The 22,649-nt window shown below is 38.2% G+C and overlaps 1 protein-coding gene across 1 annotated transcript; it reads right to left on the bottom strand.

Annotated features, from left to right (window-relative positions):
• Positions 1-7,624: 7,624 nt before the first annotated feature.
• LOC143886604 (uncharacterized) lies at positions 7,625-19,025 on the bottom strand. The gene is made up of 2 exons (XM_077390652.1): positions 18,750-19,025; positions 7,625-8,416 (listed from the first exon to the last, which is right to left on the bottom strand). Exons 1-2 carry the CDS (start codon positions 18,851-18,853, stop codon positions 8,209-8,211), a joined length of 312 nt encoding a protein of 103 aa, XP_077246767.1. The 5' UTR covers positions 18,854-19,025; the 3' UTR covers positions 7,625-8,208.
• Positions 19,026-22,649: the final 3,624 nt, after the last annotated feature.

Raw genomic sequence — 22,649 nt, 5'->3', positions numbered from 1 at the left:
ACTCTTCACTTTCTGAGAAATTTCAACTTCAAATACTCATTCTGCACCTCAAAGGTTTTATGCCTCTTTTGATGCCACTATTTAGCAAACGTTGCTAAAACACTGTTCCACCAACTTCAACATCATTTTGGCGCTTCTATGCACTAAATCTACTTGTGGGTTTTGCTTGACCTTTATACCAATCACATAAACTGCATATCCCCAGTCTCCAAACCCACTAACTACTAAAGCAAGAATCAACACATAAACAACAAATTAAACACAGCAAGTAAAAGTGCAAAGTGGAGACACGCCAAACTGACTCTAGACACCCCCACCTCCCCCCCCCCCAATATGGAAGTATATATCTAGGGCATGTTTGCCAACATTGGAAAATTTTCACTGAAATTTTTTTCCAAAACCAATTTTCTTAGTTTTTGGTAAACTAATTTCCCTTGGATCATTGCATTCTGCATGGTATCACTTTCACCTGGTTATTCTAGTATGCATCAAGCATGGATTTTAATCTTTGCTAGCCAGGCAGATTGTGCCCTCAATAAAATAACAGGCAACTTCATATTTCGAAGCAAAACTTTGTGCGGTGAATTCTCAAACCCTTGAGCAACAAGTCACTTATCCATCGGAGTCTAAGCAACTTTCCATCATCCCTGGTTAATCAGCCTTTTCATCTATGAAGGTTATTTCTCCCTTCACCAATTCTGCCATTCAGAAACAACTTCATGGGCCAAAAGACAAGAATATCACACTCGCATCAAGAAGCAAGGATTTAGGGGTTTCCTTTCATAGAAAGGTTCAGAGAAACTCCTATTTGTGCCTGCAAATATAGACTGCACCAAATCCCTTTCTGAAGAAGCAAATGCTAGTAGTAGGAATGTAGGGTTTAGCTGCTGATCTTTATATTGAATGTCAAATGAACCTACATATATTGCAATTTTATTAAAGACATAAGCCAATCTCCCCAACTAATTGTATTCTTTGACTCATTTGCAATCCATAATTGACTGCCTAACATTTGCTTAGATAGTTGTAAACTTATAACCCTATGAGAAGATCCCTAGCTGATATCTCATTCGAGTCTGTCACACCAACACACCGACAGGACCCAAGAACACCAATATCACGTCTCCTCTCATCCTAAATACCCCACCAACATTCCTTACTAAAATTTCGGCCTCTGATCCCCAAAGCATAGGAGGCACCCGGAATAAGTAGTGGATTATCATCCATCATAAAGCACTTGAGGTTGTCCACTTTGTTGCCATAGCTATCTGACACAATAAGCAGCCAGGATTACCACATGATGGTCATTCAACTCCAACTTTATGACTTGCTATATCAAGAACCATGCTTGGTTTTGGATCTTTTTTTTTTTTTTTTTTATAAGTTGGTTTTGGGATCTTCTATGCAAACACAAATCAAACTGCAAGCAAAATCATGTCCTAGACAATTTTGAATCTCAATACCACATGGTTGCAAAGTACTAAGTGGCCAAAGCATATATTTAAGTCTTTAACAAACAACATTAAGTACTAGTGGATCTTATCAATCAGTAACAAATGACTGGATTTGCTAGCATCACTTTCATGGATAGTATACTTGTTACACTTTCATTTAATTGTGGTTTTCGTAAGCAACCATATTTAGGTGTGTTCAACAACAAATCTTTTACACCGTTGTTCATAGGGCGACGGTCATGCTGTAGTTCAAAGCGTCTGAGTCATCCACTCGTTACTCGTGAGACCAGAATAGGGAGAGAACCACTAACCTCCTTACTAGACCTCCTCGTTGGTTCTCTCTACCGCTGGGGTTCTTCAAGCTCAATTCCGATGGTTCGAGTATGGAGAATCTCAGTCTGGCGGGTGTAGGTGGCAGATTCTGAGGTATGTTGAACTTACTCTGGCTCGATTGGGTTGACTGAATCTAATAAGGAAGAAGTACTCACTCTCCTGAATGGAACTCATCTTCTGACCATTCTCATCTTGATTTCTTAGTTGTGGAGGGAGACTCAATGTTATAAGATGGATTAAGGATCATATGCATTTTTCGTGACGGTTCGCGAATGAGATTGAGATCCTGGTCGCAATTGAGGGTCGGGCGACTTCATTCCAGAGTGCTTATCGTTCTGCGAATAGTGAGGGCAGGTGTTTTGTCTCATAGCGGAGTTGGCAAAATTGAGTTTGCGGTGTTCGAAAATCTTCCTCCTTGAGAACAACTTGTACTTTATAGTTGTTGTTTTTTTTTCTTAAAGAACCATCTTGGTCAATAGGACTACAGATGGCACGTCCAGTGAGTTTCCAATTACAATAGGACTGCACCAAGAATCAAATCTAAGCCCTTATCTTTTTACTCTAGTTAAGGATGAACTTACGGAGGGTATCCAGGACGAGGTGCCTTGGTTTATGTTATTTGCAGATGACATAGTATTAATTGACGAAACCAAAGCAGGAGTTAATGCTAAGCTAGAGTTATAGAGAACTACTTTGGAATCCAAAGGTTTTTAAACTGAGCAGGACTAAGACAGTATATATAGAGTGCAACTTCAGTAATGTAAGGAGGCAGGGCGAGGATGTAGTAAATATGACTCGACAAGAGGAACCTAAGAGGGATATCTTTCGCTATCTTGGTTCAATCCTACATAAGGAAGGAGATTGAAGAGGATGTTAACCATAGAATAAGAGCAGGTTGGTTTAAGTGAAAGCATGCTTCAGGAGTTCTGTGCAATCGTAAAATACCTACCAAATTGAAGGGAAAGTTTTATAAGACAGTTGTGAGGCCAACCATGCTGTACGGCTCAAAATGTTGGGCCATCAAGAAGCAGCATGTGCATAAGATGAGTATAGCAGAGATGTGAATGCTTAGATGGATGTGCGGCAACACAAGGTTAGATCGAATTAAAAATGAAGACATCCGTAAAAAGGTGGGGGTGGCACCAGTTGAGGAGAAGATGAGAGAGCACCACTTAAGATGGTTTGGCTATATCCAACATAGGCCTTTGGATGCTCGAGCGAGAAGAAGTGACTCATGCCAAGTCGATGGAGTAAAAAGAGCTAGGGGCAGACCGAAAACAACTTGGGTAGGAACAATGAGGAAAGACTTGAGGGCTAGGAATATAACAGAGAACATGACCCTGGATTGGATAGAATGGAAGAAATTGATCCATGGAGACGAACCCAACTAGTGTCAGGATTAGACTTAGTTACTTTGAGCCGGGTAGATCCTTTCACCTTCTTCATGAAAATTTTCTAAAGGATTCATTAGCCGATCCCAACTAGTTTGGGACAAAGGCTTAGTTGAGCTGAGTTGAGTTGTAAGAACCATCTTGGTCAAGAAATTTGTTTCCTTGCTTGGTTTTAATAATACCTCACCATTCAAATAAAATACAAAATGATGGTATATGAAGCCATGGTCAAGTTTCCTAGATAAATGATGACCACATAGTTGATCAAGCAAATCTATAATAAAGGGAGCAGGATTTTTTTCTTTTCTTTTTTTTTTTTCTTTTTTTTGAAATGATTAAATCTGGATTAAAAGATGGCAAAATCACAACCAAGGAGATCAACAGTACAAAAGGGGAGAATAAAGGGACCTGGAATTTCATCTTCACTATGAATTTGATGAAGGTCTTACATCAATATAAAGATACAATATCTCATATTCCTTAAGAACTATGGAATATGTTAGAGGATTTCTAAATTCTGTAGATATTTCTGTTTGCAACACAAAGTCGTTGACACTAACGCTAAAGATAGTGGTTAATTGATTGGAAAGGGATAGTGTGATGCCCCATGGTTGACACAAATTGCATTAGGCATGATGTAACTAATGGAGTACCTAGAGTATATTGATTCTATTCTAATAATCAAATGTGATGAAACATCTCGTAAATCCTGTCTTTTAAAAAAAAAAAGAACACATTGAGTTTCATTATTATTATATACAAAAAGGGTACTGATCGAAACTGACAATGTGCCACTAGAGTAACATACGATTGATGCCTTTTAACTTGGGGTTGTAAAGCCTAAATTCTAGAACTTCACTACTAATTACACAATAGTTGGAACCTATGGTACCTGGATGCATATGCAGATCCAGACAATGATCCAAGAAGGGAGATATTATTGAATATTTTCCAAAATGTAGGACAGAAATTACCCCATACTACGAGATAAAACAAAGATATTTATGAATAACAAACAATAAAACTATCTAGACTTAAGAGATGGAATTACTAATAAATTTAAAATAGCATCAATAAGACAATACCAAAAATTACAATTACAAATATATGACACTAACAAGCCAAAGACATGATAGGGCAAAGAGTGACATGTTTGAAACACGATACTTATTTTGACTAACAAAAGTATCCATGAAGTATGATCGGATACAAGTAATGGCATCATATCATGTCGAACATAATATGTTAGACCTACACAAGTATCATGGTATCATAGGTTGGCACTAAGGTAGCATCTGGATCATAAAGAAAGCTGCTTGGAAAGTAGAAATTGATGAAATTGATAAGACCCTACTTCAATATCTGTGGAGCTGAGTGATATCAGAATGTTACTAGGAACCAAGACGGCAAAACTGGTACTTAGGACAACCGCGAACAGGTACAGGGATCCTCTAAATTGGTTTTAAATTTCCACTGAAACCAACACGAAAGAACGAAATCTTTCCATTTTCATCCTCACTAAAATACACACTAAAACCACAACTGTAAGTGTATTAGTGGTGTACTAAATTAGTATATTTCATATAATTATATTTAGATAAATTGCATGTGAAATGTGTTGTATGTATTAATATTTATATGAACTACGTGGGAAATTTGATATGTACTGAATTATCATAATTCATTCATGCACGACCACATATGTCACTAGGTGTTTGATGTTGTTTTTTCATACATGCACAACCACATAATTCATACATGCACGATCACATATTTATAACTGAATGGCTTTCATGCTTATATGGTAGTTTTAAAGTATGTATTTTGTGCTTAGTCTAGCATTTCTTGAAGTTTCATCTTAAAATCCTATCATTTGCATATATTTCCATACGTTTCCATGATTTTATAGAATTCCCACCGAAATTACCAACCAAAACCAAAATGTTTCTATATCCATGGCCATCGAAACCGAATCCGAAATTTAAAGCCTTGCCCTCTAAAACCCTAACTCTAAGGGTACACAAGGATTCAGTACACCAAGGATTGCCTGCAACTCATAAGTATAATCAACTTAAATATCAGAGTAAATAGACTTCTTTAGAAGCAACCCAAAGGCATGATGATACAAGAAAACTAAGAAGCAAGACCCCCAAACAAGAAAAGCAGCGAAGATACGCCATGGCAAGCTAAAAAACTCATCATAGATAGCTGCCAACATTCAATAGCAATGCCCTTTAAAACCCTAACTCTAAAGGTACACAAGGATTCAGTACACCAAGGATTGCCTGCAACTCATAAGTATAATCAACTTAAATATCAGAGTAGAGTAAAGAGACTTCTTTAGAAGCAACCCAAAGGCATGATGATGCAAGAAAACTAAGACGCAAGACCCCCAAACAAGAAAACCAGCGAAGATGCACCATGGCAAGGTAAAAAACTCATCATAGATAGCTGCCAACATTCAACAGCAAGGAAATTCTGTCATGTGTAACAGTAAGGCGACCTCCTTGATCCACAATCCTCACGCCCAATATAAGGCTCATCACCATTGCATAAAAAAAAACCTAGTGGCCCAAATTACTTGAGAAGAACTGAACAGCCATCAACATGAAACCACTAAAATCTGTCAGGTCAATATTCTCACCTCCAAGCACGGGACCATTTATTCCCTCAGGTGCTAGATTCAATGCGTAACTTTCTTTATACTAAATCTTTGCTGGAAGAGGATGTATAGCATGGCAAGTATCTCCCACATACTAAAGTTTGAATTCACCTGCTCATGTTAGCCAAGTATAGCGTGTAAACTGGAATTTTTATCCCGAGTATTCCTTTTTATTTCCACCTTCAATGCGAAATATTTCCTTTAGTACTAGCCTGAATCCATGACCTACGTCAAGTCATATATTCAAGCGCACACGTTTGGGTATTACCTGGGCACATCTTATCTTCTAACTGTCTCTGTTGGGAGAGGAATTATAGCATATCTTTGTTCTCCAAATACTTTGTATCTCCCGTACCAGTTTTGACCAAGTATGGTATGGCACCCCAAACCGATATGACAGCAGGTCCAGGAAAATTACCCTATGGCTAGGAAAGGTATGCACAGGGATATGAAGTTGTCATAGGGATATTTATGTTGTAAAGTATAGGCGCAAGTGTAAATAAGATATTCATAGGGACTAAGTTTGTATGAGTTTAAATGTTTATGCAGTATGTACAATGTTGCACACTTTGAATTCTGTGTTTTTTAGATGTCGTACATATTCTTGAAACAATGCTTAAATGATATGAATGATGAAATAGATGCTTATATGTTCTTAAAGACCCGCAATTATATCCACCCCTTGTGACATAGCATACATACATACATACATACATATGGAACATACCAATCTTATTTCCTTATTAGTCCACAATTAGCCACTAGTAGCTTATTACAAGATGATTGCCAAAACAATAAAATGTAAGGCATAACTCATCCAGTGCAAAGATTTGGACAAATAAAGCAATATTCATCAACCAAAGGAAACCATATAAACGAGACCATAGGCCAAGACATTCATTGCTGCTCCCCCACCCCCACCCTTCGCTTGTTTTTTCTTGCCATTGCCAAACATTCTGCCAAATATTGGCAGCATTTCATCCATCTCTCTGGAGACACAGGAAAGCATTGCTTGCAGGAACAGAGTCGCTATGGGTGGTGGAATTTGTGCTTTAGCTATTCTCACTGCTTCTTGTGGTGTTTCATTGTCAATACATTCCTGATACAAATCCACTCTCATTACATGATCTGCAATCCCATCTCTGTGTATTCATAATCTCTTGGACTTTCCAGTTTTTTCCCGGAGCACTGAGGCTCTTTTCGGTGTTTCTCTGTGTTTTTTCCCTCTTGGTCTGAAGTATCTCGGATTCGGATTTCATTGGCTTTGCGAATTTCTGAGTTAAGTGTTTCTTGGCAAATTTTCTTTTATAGTTTTTTTTTTTTGTTTGGAAACGTCTTGGGCAACGATTTCAAACTGGATCTGTGAATTTTTTTTTGTTCTTCTACAACGTGACCATGAACAATGACTATGTCACCACAAGGGGAAATTTAAGTGAAGAGAGCGAGTTTGGAAATAAATTCCCCAATTCAAGTGAAGAGAACGAGTTTGGAAATAAATTCCCCACAAGGGGTGTTAATAAAATCATTTCCCACGAAAATGTGTTTCTTCTCATTCTTATGAAGGCATTATTGCATCACCTACTTATGTATGTAGTTAACTGAAACAAACCCCAATAGTCATCAATCCGAAAAGGTTCCTGATTTTCCATTTACTAGGCCTGATTGGATGCACGAAAATTTTTTTGCTTGAGAAACTTGTATCATACTTGCAAATCACAGTAAAAAATAATAATGTATGTGCATCTAAACATGCTTTCAGTGATATTTAAGGAAAAATGTTGGCATTTGCAGAGAAGCATCTACTTGCAAACAATCTCAGAACCACAATATTCTTTGCAGTAACTTGGGGAATACATATAGGTGTAACCTTTAAGAGGTCACTCTTAAGAACAATCCTCTTCCAGGAAACTATAATAAACAAGCAAATGTCAAACAGATACCACCAAGACGACCAACATATATTCACTGTGATTAATCTCATATCTCAAAAGCAAAACTGCACATTTCAACCTGATATGGACATGACTAAAAATGTGCCATCTAAGGCTGCCAGCAAGGTATCAGATCCATAACATGTAGCCCCATACTGCCTCACAGAACAATTAGTAAGCTTTCCTACACATGATTGCTCGTAATCTTTTACTCTCCAATGGGTGGGGCTCACCATTGGCCTCTGTAATGTGACTGCCTAACATTCTGTTCCCAGGTTGCTTTATGAAACATCAATCAAATTCCTTAATCACCTTTAATGTAAATACATATGCCACAAAAGTTGGGCCTCAAGTAACCAAAAAAAAAAAAAAAATTCTTCGTCTTCACACCACATTAGAGATGGACCACTTCCGAAAGGCCCAAGTTACCAACAGTTTTACATTGATAATGGAAGCAGCATTCTCCGCTTCCTTTTCCTGTCTAGTTTTACTTGCTTTGTAATTTTCAGGCACACAAGCAAAAGGATTGTGATGCATATAAAGCAAAATGCAAGTCGCATGTACCTGAAATATAAAGAAACTCCTGAAAAAACGAGGAAAGCAAGAATGATGAGTTCCCATATCACCGAGATCACAACATCAACCCTGCATTCAGAAAAAAAACAAAATGAGGATCATGCTGGAATAGGGCTCGATATTTAAGAAAAAACACTGGAATAGTGCCCCACTGCAGAAGAAAAATGAAGTCTACACATATCATAGGACTTCTGCATGATATACCATGAACATCCACAGAGGCAAATAGAGAAGAGAATACTAAATAAGCCAAGATCATGGTATACCAGACCCCAGAGAGAGTTGCATGCAGTTAAAAAGTTAAAACATATAAGTTTAAGTGTGCCGTAGACTAAGCTTTTAATGATCAAGGTTGTGAGAGTGCTATGATAGAAAGATTGATAGGGTAGTTTTGAAACCTACCTATAAAACACATTTGATGCAGAAATATAGTTTTTTAACTGGGTTAATATTTTTGCTAGCAGGAGGTTATGTCCATAGGATCAGTACAGATTATATGATTGGAAATGGAATTCAACGAAGATGTTTCTTGTCAAGTCTCTCATTTTGCTGGCAGGATATAATGATTCATGCGTGGCTACAGGAGAATTGTACCCAATTTTGTCTTAGAGCAGACACTTTTTGTTGTACTACATTTTTGTCAAGTCTCTCGATGACATGTTAAAGGTGGGATCACTTGATTCACCACTGATTGCCAAAGACAAACAAGTGCATCATGTACAGACCACTACAAGATGTGGATCACTTCCTTCACCTCTACTCGTTTGCTTACAAGGTATGGGCCTCCATTTTCACTCTCTGGGGTCCGTCAGGTGATGCCAAGTTTGATATCAAAATGCATAGCATACAATTAGCTAGTACTCAGAAAGAACTTCAAGGCATAATACTCTCAACTCAACAAAGCCTTTGTCCCAAACTAGTTGGGGTCGGCTAAATGAATCCTTTAGAAAAATTTCATGAAGAAGGTGAAAGGAATCTACCCAGATCTAATATTGGCTCTAGTTGGGTTCTTCTACGTGGATCATTTTCTTCCATTCTATCCTATCCAAGGTCATGTTCTTTGTTATGTTTCTAGTTATCAAGTCTTTCCTCACTGTTTCTACCCAAGTTGTTTTCGGTCTGCACCCTACCTCTTTTTACTCCATCAATTTGGCACGAGTCGTCTCTTCTCACTGGAGCATCCAAAGGCCTACGTTGGATGTGTCCAAACCATCTTAAGCGGTGCTCTCTCATCTTCTCCTCAATTGGTGCCACCCCCACCTTTTTACGAATGTCTTCATTTTTAATTCTATCTAACCTTGTGTGGCCGCACATCCATCTAAGCATTCGCATCTCCGATACACTCATCTTATGCACATGCTACTTCTTGGTGGCCCAACATTCTGAGCCGTACAGCATGGCTGGCCTCACAGCTGTCTTATAAAAGTTTCCCTTCAACTTGGTAGGGATTTTACGGTCACACAGAACTCCTGAGTCAAGCTTCCACTTCAATCTCTCCTTCCCTATGTAGAATTGAACCAAGATAGCGAAAGATATCCCTCTTAAATACCTCATGCCCAATCATATTTACTACATCCTCGTCCCGCTTTCTTACATTACTCAAGTTGCACTCCATGTACTCTGTCTTAGTCCTACTCAGTCTAAAACCTTTGGATTCCAAAGTAGTTCTGCATAACTCTAACTTAGCATTTACTCCTGCTTTGGTTTCGTCGATTAATGCTATGTCATCTGCAAATAACATACACCACGGCACCTCATCCTGGATACCCTCCGTAAGCTCATCCATAACTAGCGTAAAAAGATAAGGGCTAAGACCTGACCTTTGGTACAGTCCTATTGTAATTGGAAACTCACTAGACGTGCCATCCGTGGTTCTAACACTCATTACTGCTCAATCGTACATATCCTTAATCACATCAACATATTTAGTAGGCACTTTTTTCCTTGCAAGGACCCACCACATAACACTCCTGGGAACCCAATCATACGCTTCCTCCAAATCAATGAAAACCATATGGAGGTCCTTTTTATTTTCTCTAAATCTCTCCATTAATCGCCTAATCAAGGCATAATCATTCATAAAAAAAAAAGAAAAAAAAACTTATAAGGTGTAAATGGGTGAAGATTTATAGAAGTGAAGGTAAAAAAAATTTAAGGCCCATGAACCAGTGGATAGGGCATTTGAAAGATGGAATCCTCTACCTTACAAACACCTTCACCAAAATTTCGCAATTCAAAACCCAAGTCCAACTATGGCAGAGGCATATTCAAATACTATATGGGGAGGGAAAGTCAACATTCTCCAGTCCTTTGGGAGTAAAAGATTCTACTGAGGCAGCAATTTTAGCATTAAGGCAAATGATGAAATTGTTTTTTTCTTTGAATGGTGAAGCTTTATTAATAAAGAAAAAGAACCTTGATTGAGTTGGTCAAGGGCTACACCCAAACAAAAGCAAAAGAAACAAAAGAGCACTTGAGGGGAAAGGTGAACGAAACCACAAAATCTCCTTTCCACCCCAGATCGAGCCAACAGATTAGCCTTGTTGTTACTGAGTGAAGGACATGATAAAACATCTTGTGCCTCTCCATCATATCCAAGATCTTCTCCAAGGCATCGAAAAATCTCTCAGAAAACCCTTTTTACATCATTCACCGATTTAATGACATTAAGCGAGTCCCCTTCTACCGCCAAAGACTCGGGGAGGGAGGAGTCCAGAAGACGGATCCCCTCTCAAGAGAGTGAGAATTTTCTCCTCATTTGAATTGATCTCACCAATCGGACCAGAGTAATTCCAGCTAAAAACACTCAAAGCTATAGTGGAGGCCATTGATACCAATAGGGATCGACTTCCCCAAGCTGGAGCCATCAAAGTTCAACTTGACGAACCAAGGTATGGAGGGTACCAACTAGGCATTAGACGATCGAAGTAGACCGTACTCAAGCAGATCACATCCAAACAAATGCAGATGGAGGGCAATGAGAAATCTCAGAACTCCAAAAGAACGTCAGCCGAACTAACTACACATAAAAGAACATGTTGTTGGATACTAAGAACTCCTCTTTTAGACCTCTTGAATATCCTTTTATCCCTCCTTCCAAACCAAACATAGAACCGGAGAGAGAGAGAGAGAGAGCAATCTACTCCTAGTGGGCCAAGGCACAAAAGTCAAGGCCTAGAAAAGATCTACAATATGATTTGAGATGGTCGAAACTACTCAAAAGTCAAAACAGACCAATAATGTAGCCCCAGATCATGGTGACAAAACTACAGGGATGAAAATAAAGTCCACCATCTTCTCCATCTCACAAGACATACTACTTCCACTGTTTATGACCCTCTTACGATCATGGTTTAAAATTTCGACCAAAATCCGAAATTTTGGATACCGGTGGGGACCGAAACCGGAATTTTCCGAAATTCCATTTTTCGCCCTTTACCAAATTTCGGTCCGAAATTTCGGTTTAATGACATTATTTATTTATTTTTAAAAAGTGATACAAAATTTCGGTCCGGAATTTCGAAATTTGGGTCCGGAATTTGGAACCAAATTACCAAATTTCAGACCAAAATTTTGGTTTTTGGTGGGGTCCGAAACGGTTACCGAAACCGAAATTTTAAACCATGCTTACGATTATGCAAATGGTCAATCATAAGAATTTTTTCTAGACAAGCGGTCCAACAAAAAGCACGAACTCGGTGCGGTGCAGGAATCTTCCCCTCTCCTGGATGGGGCAGAAGAAGTGTGGCCAACTGACAAAAGAACAAGCTCATAGTGACTAGTGAAATCTGAGTGGAGCTCTCTATCCTAACCCTGTCTTCTGATGATGACTAAAGGCCAAGCTTGTCATGAAATCGTCCACAATGCCGAGCTCTCTATCTAAAAAGTTCCACCTAAACTGAACCCTCTAGACCACATTCCCCTCTTCATGGCCACACAACTCAGCCACATTGTTGAGAGCGACACTATAGAGACCAATCCTATATCAAAGGCCTCTCACCACACCGCACATTTTGATCTCTCTACTTTATTGTTCAAAGAAGAAGCCGTTCTCCTATGGCATAGATACATACTTTCCACTAGAAACGATGTAGGCATAGTGGCAGTTCAAAGCCCACTCTAAAACGGACGTGCAACAGAAAGCTCTCCATAGATCTTGTACATCTCCCCAAACAGTGATACCATGGAACTTGTACTAATCCAAAGCGGGCTATCTACCAAAACTAGTCATACTTGCTAGCGATCAGGAAAAACTAGAAATAATCGTGCTCTTCCACAAACCACCAAAGTCATTTGCCTAGAAGGGCATTGTTCACCACTCTAAGGCCCCTAATGCCGAGACCAGAGCCATAGTTATTAGCGATCACTAACCGCAAAAGATACTTTACTTCTTTACTTTCAACTAGAAACAACGTAGACAGTGGCAGTCCAAAGCCCACTCTAAAATGGGTGCGCAACTGAAAGCTCTCCATAGATTATGTAATATCTCCCCAAACAGTGATAGCATGGAACTTGTACTAATCCAAAGAGGGCTATCTAAGAGAAATAGCCATACTTACTAGCGATCATGTATTTAAATTTCAGATTCGGACATATCCGAAACAAAATTTTCAGCCGAAATTTGGTAAAAAATCAAAGCAAATTTCATTATTGTAATTTTCGGCCAAAATTCTGTAAATAAACTTTAAAAATCATATTTTTAAAAAATTTCAGCCTCTGGCCAAAACTTCAGCTTTGGGTGATTTCGGTTTCGGTGACAACCGAAATCCGAAATTTCGGTATTTCGGCCGAAATTTAAAATCATGCTAGTGATCAGTGGCCACTAGAGATAATCGTGCTCTTCCCCAAACCACCGAAGTCATTTGCCTAGAAAGACATTGTTCACCCCTCTAAGGCCCCTGATTCCGAGACCAGAGCCATAATAGCGATCACCAACTGCCAGAGATCATTTTGTTCTTCCCCATGACACCAAAGCCATTGTCCTAGAAGGGCGTCGTTCAGCACTCCAAGGCTTACGTTGCCAAGACCACCACCTGACTTAGGCCTGCAAACAGCCTCCCAACAACCCAGATGATATCTCCAACTCCCCACCTTAACATTCCATAGAAATTTATTTTGGAGCAGCGAACGTCTGGCAAACACATAAGTGGGACATTGGAAAAATGACAAAGTATAGGGTTATATTGTTGTTGTCTCAATTTCAAGGCTTGTTCTTTACAGGAGATTAACTGAACATGATGTAATTGACAAGTAAGGATAATGGATTTTCTTGGAGATTAGCGGATCCAATTAAAGAGATTCAAGATCTATGCAACTCTATTCAAATCACTTTATGTCATGATAGAGGTGGCTGGGGTTATATTGTTGTTGTCTCGATTTCAAGGCTTGTTCTTTACAGGAGATTAACTGAACATGATGTAATTGACAAGGATAATGGATTTTCTTGGAGATTAGCGGATCCAATTAAAGAGATTCAAGATCTATGCAACTCTATTCAAATCACTTTATGTCATATATACTACATGATGAAAGTGATTTCAATAGAGGTGGATTCTTTGGCTATGGTATGGGCCTGGAAAGTGCTGTTGCTCATCATTTTCCTCTTTTTGATGTGATGGGTTAGTTGCCTAGTTGGTGTGTGTGTTTCTCCTATTTAGCATAATGAGCAGCTTGGTCTATCATTTTGTAATAAAACTATCATCAAACAAAAATCAAATAGCTATGAATCAATTGAAACGGCACAGCAGATGAATTACAGTGAATTTATGAGAATAAAGAAAAGAAAAAAAAAAAGATGAAACTCAAACAAGAAAGAGAATAATAACACATAAGCGAGCAACCATATGAGGAAATTCCAGTTAGAACATCAGAACTGCTGACTAGCAATGTGATTATTAGTCGCTTTAACAACACTATGGCAAAAAAAAATCTTAATCCCAAACATAACAAAATTCCATTAAGTCAGGAAACTAAATATACAAAAACTAAAATAAAAGATAAAGTCAAAAGCGAAAAACAACTATTCCCTAATACTCAACTCAACTCAACTCAACTCAACTAAGCCTTTGTCCAAAACTAGTTGGGTTCGGCTAATGAATCCTTTAGAAAATTTTCATGAAGAAGGTGAAAGGACCTGGCTAATGAACTATTCCCTAATTTTAATGAAAAAATTAAATGAATAATCTAATTTGTTTGTTTAGGATAACTTGTCCCTAGTTTTTTAATATATTTACTTTCTTCAACAAAAACAAACTAAGTTAATCAATAAGTGAAACCAAAAAAATAACCCTTATACAACATTACATAATGGGTGATTGAAAATTAGAAAAGCATAATTGAAGGTGAATTTTGTTTAAATGAAAAGGATGATTAACACATATTTGAAGGCAAATGAAAGTTAGAAAATACTATTTCTGAGTTTTTTCTCGTATAGATGACCGGTGAACAACCCCTTGCTCGCACCATCCAACTGTGAAATGACTTTCTGCGATGGTCCCTAGCCAATCCCATCATATAAATATGTTTTTGAAGAGATTATTGTTGTGCAAAATGATGAAGATACAGCTATAATGGTCAGGGTTCGGCCCTTATGGGAAAAGAGAGGGAGGCTGATTTGATGACTGACGTCAAGGTGAGACCGTGTCTCTCACCCCCTAGAATCGTTATATGCAAGTCAGCTCAAATAGTAGGCCTATCATTAGTTCTTGGACGAGAAGCTACTTTGGTGCTTTTGTTGAACCTCGAGATGTGGGTCGGAGGGTCCAGATCCACGAGACAGTGGGGTTTTAGGAGGCGGCATCAATACCTATTGTTCAAGTATTAGTTCCTTACGATGAGAGAGGGTTGATAACCGGACTTCTTGATGAAACCGATATAAATGCTCCAACTAAATGTGTCCTTGAGGAGAGGGTTCCCCATTCCATGCTCATCAGCTTGATTTAGGAGATCCAACCTGTGATCCTAGGCATGGTTTAAAATTTCGGTTTCGATAACCGTTTCGGACCCCACGGAAAACCGAAATTTTGGCGAAATCCGAAATTTTGTAATTTGGTTCGAAATTCCAGACCGAATTTTCGAAAATTCGAACCGAAATTCCGAAATTTCGGCCAAAATTTTGTAACAATTTTTTTTTAAATAAATAATGACATTTAATCGAAATTTCGGACTGAAATTACCGAAATTTCGGATTTCGGTCGAAATTTAAAACCATGATCCTAGGACAGTAGAAGCTATGAGAAATAACATGCACTTAAGGTCTCGGCAGCCTGATATCCTAGAGCAACCATGGAGAGACATCCCTTTGGATTCTATGGTGCGTAATGTCCAAGGGACGACTTTATTATCAGACTTTTTTCCCGTTCTCATTCTCAGTAGATCCCATTTCCATCAACAAGTGGGACAACAGAGTCCCCTGAGGCCTACAAGCATTGAACCTAACCTTAGTAGGTCGTTGTGCAAATTATAGGAAGAAAGCCACATGCTCTGTCTACGAGTTCAGGACGATAAGTTAGTTTCGAGTTTCGACTCATCGAACAATGAGTTTGAATGACAAACTCCAGATTTTGTTGAGCGGGACGGTTAGGGAGGCCAGAATCCTTGACATTCGGTGGGGGGAATGGCATTCCCACATTGCCTCTGAGTGTATTTGTAGTTGCTTCGTCTAAAAGTCCTGTAGAGTTGGTGGGAGTTGTGGATTTGGTGGGGGCTTAAGCTAAGAAGGGGCTTCGTAAGATCTCACAGAGGGAGGTGAAAAGCTTGGGTTGGTAATGGTTGATCCAACTGAAGTTTCAATCTCATGAGTCCCAAACGACCAAATCCAAAGGTTGATTGAACATGAGAAGTTTGAGGAAATGAAGGAACGTGGTGAAAACCATTAGCTAGAAAAGACCAAGGTTTTGGGACTTTCATTCATCAGGCAGTAAAAGAAAGTAAAGGCATTCTTCCTTTTGTGACTTGATGTCCATATTTTATAGATCTGATATCATTTGATGTGGGCTATTATTGCATATTTTACTTGGGAGGAATTAAGCTTGTTCGTGAATTATCATTAAGGTAAACATATGTGTGAAGCTCTAAGATTTGAACAATTTTCTGAATGTCTAACCTGATTTGAATTGGTAGTGCTGATTTTAATTGAAAATGTATACCCTTTATGCCCTAAAAGTTCTCTAAAGAACTTACGAACCCTAGGTTTGCACCAGTTTTGAGTGATTAAAATTGATGAATAAGACTCTTCTGGTTGTGGAAATTCAGACAGACGAGGGAAAGCATCTGGAGATCGATTATCGAGTCTAAATATGGATTCAGTTTCGGGGGATGGTAATCGAAGGATGAATTCAGAGTGCAAGGAACTTCAGTATGACAAGACATCAAAAATGTTAGGTTCCTATTCTAAGAAGGAATTCATTTTACAGTAAGCAAAGAGGAGAAGATCAGATTTTGGATGGATAAATGGTGTGGTGATAGCCCCCCGAGAGTGGATTTCCCAGGCCTTTTAGGATGTCCCTTGTTAAGGATGTCCCTTGTTAAGGATGTCAGTGTGCTCGTTTGGTAGAATTAATGAGAAAGTGGAATGGAGCGTGAGTTTTTAGAGGAATTTTTTAGACTGAGGTGGATTCAGTAGCATCTCTCCTTAGAATCAATGTGGTCTATAATCCGAGACATGGCTCGGATTGAAGAATATGAAAATGAGATCCAACTGGAAGATTCTCAGTTCTCTCATTCTATAACTATATGATTAGAAAATATAGCCCGTCTCCCTCTAGGAAAGCGTGGATTTCAAGGCCCAACAGATACTTAAGGCATTTTGTTAGACCCATTGATCATCTCCATCGTGGACAGAAAAGTCATTTTCAATTGTTATTCTCTTTGCATTGTTGATTTTGAGTTTATTGACCACCTCTTGATTCAGTACAGTTTCGCGAGCAATATTTGGAACTTTGTCTTTCAACTTTTCAGGGTTAAGTGGATTCATCCGGGTCAAATTGCTGATTTATTTCAGGTGTGGGGATTCACCAAAGGCAGGATCCTCTGAAACCTCACTCTTGTTGTAAGTCGGTTCGTATGGAAGGAAATGAACAAAAGAGTCTTTAAAGGAGTTTCTAGGAGTAGGCAACATATTCAAAGCCAAGCCCTTTCTGTGGTGAAACAATGAGCAGCATGCCTTCCTTAGTTCAGAGACTATCCAACGACTAACTTCTACAAGTCTTGGGATGAGATTTTGTTGCGCTAATGTAGGCAGGAGCGCCCTAGACCAAGGTGGAATCTTCTTCTGAGATTTCTGAAGTTGAGCTACAATAGCTCGAGCCTCGAGAATCCAAGTCCAATTGGCATAATGGGTCTTTTAAGGACCTCAGAAAGAGAGATTAGGAGGGCCTTCTCAAGGCCCATCAATGGGAAAGACTCCAACAATTCAGAAGTTCGAGCCCTCCATTTTAGTATCCATCTAGTTGATCAGTCTTCACTTGATCACCTCATTATTGAGGGTGATCCCATCGATGTTGTTATATGGGTGAAGGACGATTCGAGTTACCCGTGAAGATTGACAAACATGATAGAGAAGACTCGTGATTGGATCAAGGGTCACGACTTCGATCATCAGTATACGCTTAAAGGCAAGGAAAGGGCATGGTTTATAATTTTAGATATAAAGAACCTATGATTTGATTTGGATATGGAAGCTATGACATAGTTTGGTAGAGGTGGATGTGTGTGTAATTGTGTATTCATAGCCCGCTATTTATTTTTTCACGTTGATTTGGTTTGATAACCCTGTTTCGAGACTTGCTAACCCTGTTATATAAACCGACATTAAAATTTGGCATGTGTGGCAGTTTGCGAATAGCGAAGCAAACAAACTTGCTCATTCTAGAGATATCGACTTTTGACGATTTTTTATTTTTTTTTGGCTCAATCTAGAGTTCTTTACTTGTGTTATAAGCTTTTGTAGTGCCTTTCTTTTGTTATGAAACTCCCTAACCTCCTTATTTTGTTTTTCCACTTTGATGTGCTTTAATACAATTACCATTTTAAATAATACACATACAACACAACATAAATCCCTAAAGACGGGTCTAACAATACAAGAATCTGTATCAAATTGATTTATTTATTTTTTCAATACCTATTTCATTATTCTTAAATACAGATTCATTAAAACCCTATAAATGAAGGCAAAATTACCATCAATATTCATTCAGACAAATACATAGGAAACCCCCATGATTATCTTAAATCTAAAAAGCTAAATTTTTTTTTTCTGTAATCGATGAAAGAAAAGTTTTTTTAAAAAAAAAAAAAAACCCTAATTTTCAATTGTAAAGAAGAGCAAGAAACAAAAAAGAAAAAAAGAAGCACGATGAGTCTAATTAAGAAACCCTAATTTGTTAGGTTGAATTAATACCTGGAATTGGAAGTAGAGGAGAAGAATGAGAGATAAGACCAATCGTATTTGGATCGAATCTGATACTCCCTCAACTGCTCTGCTAGATTCGAACGCGTTATCATCTCTCCTTCTTCTTCTTCTCCTCCTCTATCTATCTATCTATCTATCCCTGGTTTTTTTTATGAATGAGATTATTCCGAGGGAGAAAGAAAGGAATGAGAATCAAAGAGGAATAGAAACAAAAAGAGTTTGAAAATGCGACATCATACGTTTTACTTTTCTTCTCTGGGGTCAGATTTATGTAATTACAATTGATTTTTTTGGAGAAGATATTTTCACCCCCGCCCCCCCCCCCCCCCCCGGAGTACGCATTCGCCCCCAAGGTAGCGTGATTTGACGTCAAACAAACGTTAAAGTTGACCTCGGTTCACGTCATCACAGGGGCGAATGCGTACTGCGGGGGGGTGAAAATATCATCGCCCTTTCATTTTTGTCGTAAGGGCTTTGACGGACTGCCCTTAGGCCTCACCGCGTTAGCCCACCAAAATTGGAATTGACTAAAATTGCCTTGTATGGATGTATGCTTCCTAGCAAGTGAAGTGGTCAGGGGCAAGTGCCTAGTGGGGATGAAATTTAGAAATGAATTGAATGCAGGGGTGCAACTCGGGTTGAGGTAGCCCCATCCGAGATAGGTCAACCCTAACCCAACCCGCTTGTAAATCTCTCTACTCTAACCTGGGTCGGGTTGGGTTGGGTTCGGGTTCACTCAGGGCCAAACAGAAAAATACAAGGAAAAAACGTAACCCGAAGAAAATCAATATAAATTAGAGGACAGAGGTAGGGTCGGGTGGGGCCGGGTTGCCAAGGTCTCAACCCTAACCCGACCCGAGGAAAATTCGGGTTGAACATGTCGGGTTTCGGTTGAACCCAACCCAAGTTGCATATCCTATTAAATGGTTTTCCTTTGGTGTCCATTTGGACGTGCGTAACCCGTTTGGATACCCCTTGGATTTGGATTTGGATTTTTAAATCCAAATTCGGCATTTGGAAAGCCTTTATGACATCTGGATTTGGATTTGAGTGAAATCCACAAGATTTACAAATTCCTCATGTTAGTGTAATTTTTTGGATTTATAAATCCTTAATGCGAGAGGTTATTTATAAATATAAATCTGACACGTAAGGGGTTAAAATGACCAAAACATATCAAAGAAGTGTTAACTGACTAAAGGACCCACATGACATTAAAAAATGATCAAAATACACCGTATTAGGTAAAATGACCAGAAAATCCCGGGTCAGGCAAAATGACAGAAATACCCCTATACCAGGTAAAAATGAAAAATACCCCAAAGTCGTGCAAAATGACTAAAATACCCTTATGACATAAAATGATCAAAATAATCTCATATAAGGTTTTCAAAGATGTAAAAAGTTAAGTATAAAAATCATTTGAAAACGTTTTGAAAGTGCATTTAAACATAAAATGAAGAGGACTCTAAATACATTCTAAAAAAGAATACCATGAGTCTTCTTAGAATGTGTCGGCTCATTTGCGCTTTCTAAGACTTCTTCAACTTGAGTGAACATCTTCAACTTGATATGGCTCAAGTGACTTCTCCTCCAATCTTCAATACATGTTGAGGTACATGAGGTGTCACCATAGCATGTTCAACTCCAAACTCCTTCTTGACACTTGCTAGAAACTTGTGAAATTTTCATGATGAGCTTCTTGATTTGAAAATCTTCAAATGAGGATGTCTTCACTGAAGGTGCAAGCTCTTGGTTCCTTTGCTCCTTGATCCACAAGCCATGTGTTGTGAAGAGTCGTGTAATGACAATTATGACATGAAATACCCTATACCGGGTGAAAATGACCGGAATACACGTATACCAGGTGAAAATGACCAAATACCCCTAAGTCGTGCAAAATGACTAAAACACCCTTATGACATAAAAAATGATCAAAATACCCCATATAGGGTAAAATGACTAAAATACCCCTGGATCATGAAAATGGCTGAAATGCCCCTATATCAAGTATTTTAGGGCTTTTTGGTTTTGTGACATTTCAAATTCAAATCCAAAGAGCATCCACTATAAAAAAAATTTAATTTAGATTTGAAATCCAAATCCATACATGGTCATCCAAACAACAATATTTATAAAATTGAAATTTTGAAATTCTGGATTTCAAATCCATGGATTTTGGAAATCCGAATTCACCTCCAAATCCAAATCCAAGGGTTATCCAAACGGGAAGAAGAAAGGAAAACAGATTCCCATTTCTTTTCTTTTCTTTTCCTCAAAAGAAAGTAAAACAGTAAAAGTTGGGCTTGCATTAGGAAAATTTAAAGTCTGTCGAGGTCCTCGTGGAAACAGTTGATGACAACCAAACAAGATTAGGAACAGAAAAATATTTCCATTTTACTTTGATTTGCAACCAAATATATATACCCTTTTGAGTTCTAAATTCTATAGTGTAACCCATTCCACCTTAATTTGCAACCAAAAAGTAACAAGGAATGTGTGTTTATCAAGTGTAAGAGGAGATTTTATATGGTGAATGGGCGGACACGCTCATGTTCGATGTATTGGAGAACAGTTCAGTTTTTAAGAGACTGTTATTGGATCAAATATCAAGGGTGGTACTTTCTTCGTAAACCAACATTAGCATGTCCGCTCGGACACTATATAGTTTCTCTTATAAGAGATAATTTCTCCTATAAGAGAGGGGCAAAGAGGTATAAGAGGGGCTGATGAGAGTGAGGAGAGCATTGGATAGGGAAAATAATAATCCTACTTTAAGCAATAATTATTTTTGCTTGTTAACCCACAACAGCACATGCTCTCCTCACTCACAGCCCCTCTCAAATATCTCTCTCACCCAGCCATCTCTACTCTTTTCTCACCTTTGGTAAACATATATTCCATGAATATCTTTTTCATAGTTGCCAAACATGCCCTTAGATTCCAGACTGAACAAGTTCAATTTTTCGAACCATCAATTTAAGAATTCTAAATTTGAATTGTAAGTTGGAGTGGATTTGTAGATGGGTGTAAGAAGAGAAATAAAGAGAAGAGAAAGCTCCTAAGCTCCCAGATTTCTTGCCCACTGTCTTTTGGTAAGTTTTAATCTATTGTTTGTAAGCAAACCAAAGATCAACCACAATTCATTGTCACCCAAGTGACCCTAGAAGACAACATAAGAACAATGATATGAAATTCAGGTTCAATCTTTAAATAGAATAGAAAATGACAAAAGGAAAAGAAACGGCTCCTTAACGGTAACATCGAAAGTAATTTCATAACAGTGATCAGCTTCGGATGCCTTCAAAATCGATCTTTAGTTGCAAATAAGATTTTTTAATCAATCTTATTTATAATTGGGTCATTAAGGCCTCTTTGAAAGTAATTAACAATATCATTTCTAAAACAACTACAACCATCATATGCAAATAATCATATCTAACTCCATGCCCATTTGCTTGTGATAGATTTTAGAGGTGTCCAAAGTGGTTCTCAACCTTCCATAACTGAGAAACTTTGCTAAATTGTACTGTGAAACCTATACAATATAGAATTACAAATCTTTTGAGTGGTGGATTATAAATAGCTCTACTCTTAAGATAACATAAGAAAAAATCTGCAAACATATTAGAAGCAAATAAACAGCCACATGAAAATGCCCAACAGAACAGTCCCATGCCGGCAAGGTGTTGTTTCTTGTTGACACATCATTGTAGATTATGAATACAGATTAGGACATACATTGAGAATCTACAGATAGGATTTCATCTTTGATTGGTTATTCCACGTTTTACAGTGATAACAAAAATCAATAATCTTCTATTCAAACCCACACAGTGAAAGTAAATGTATTAAAATTTCAAAAATAAATCTTAATTTTGCTTGAAA

Source organism: Tasmannia lanceolata, unplaced genomic scaffold (assembly GCF_043159265.1).
Source record: "Tasmannia lanceolata isolate RefF3 unplaced genomic scaffold, GAP_Taslan_0.1 ptg000011l, whole genome shotgun sequence".
NCBI classification, from domain to species: Eukaryota; Viridiplantae; Streptophyta; class Magnoliopsida; order Canellales; family Winteraceae; genus Tasmannia; species Tasmannia lanceolata.
The sequence above is the reverse complement of the archived record's forward strand: the minus strand, read 5'-3'. Positions and strand labels throughout refer to the sequence as shown.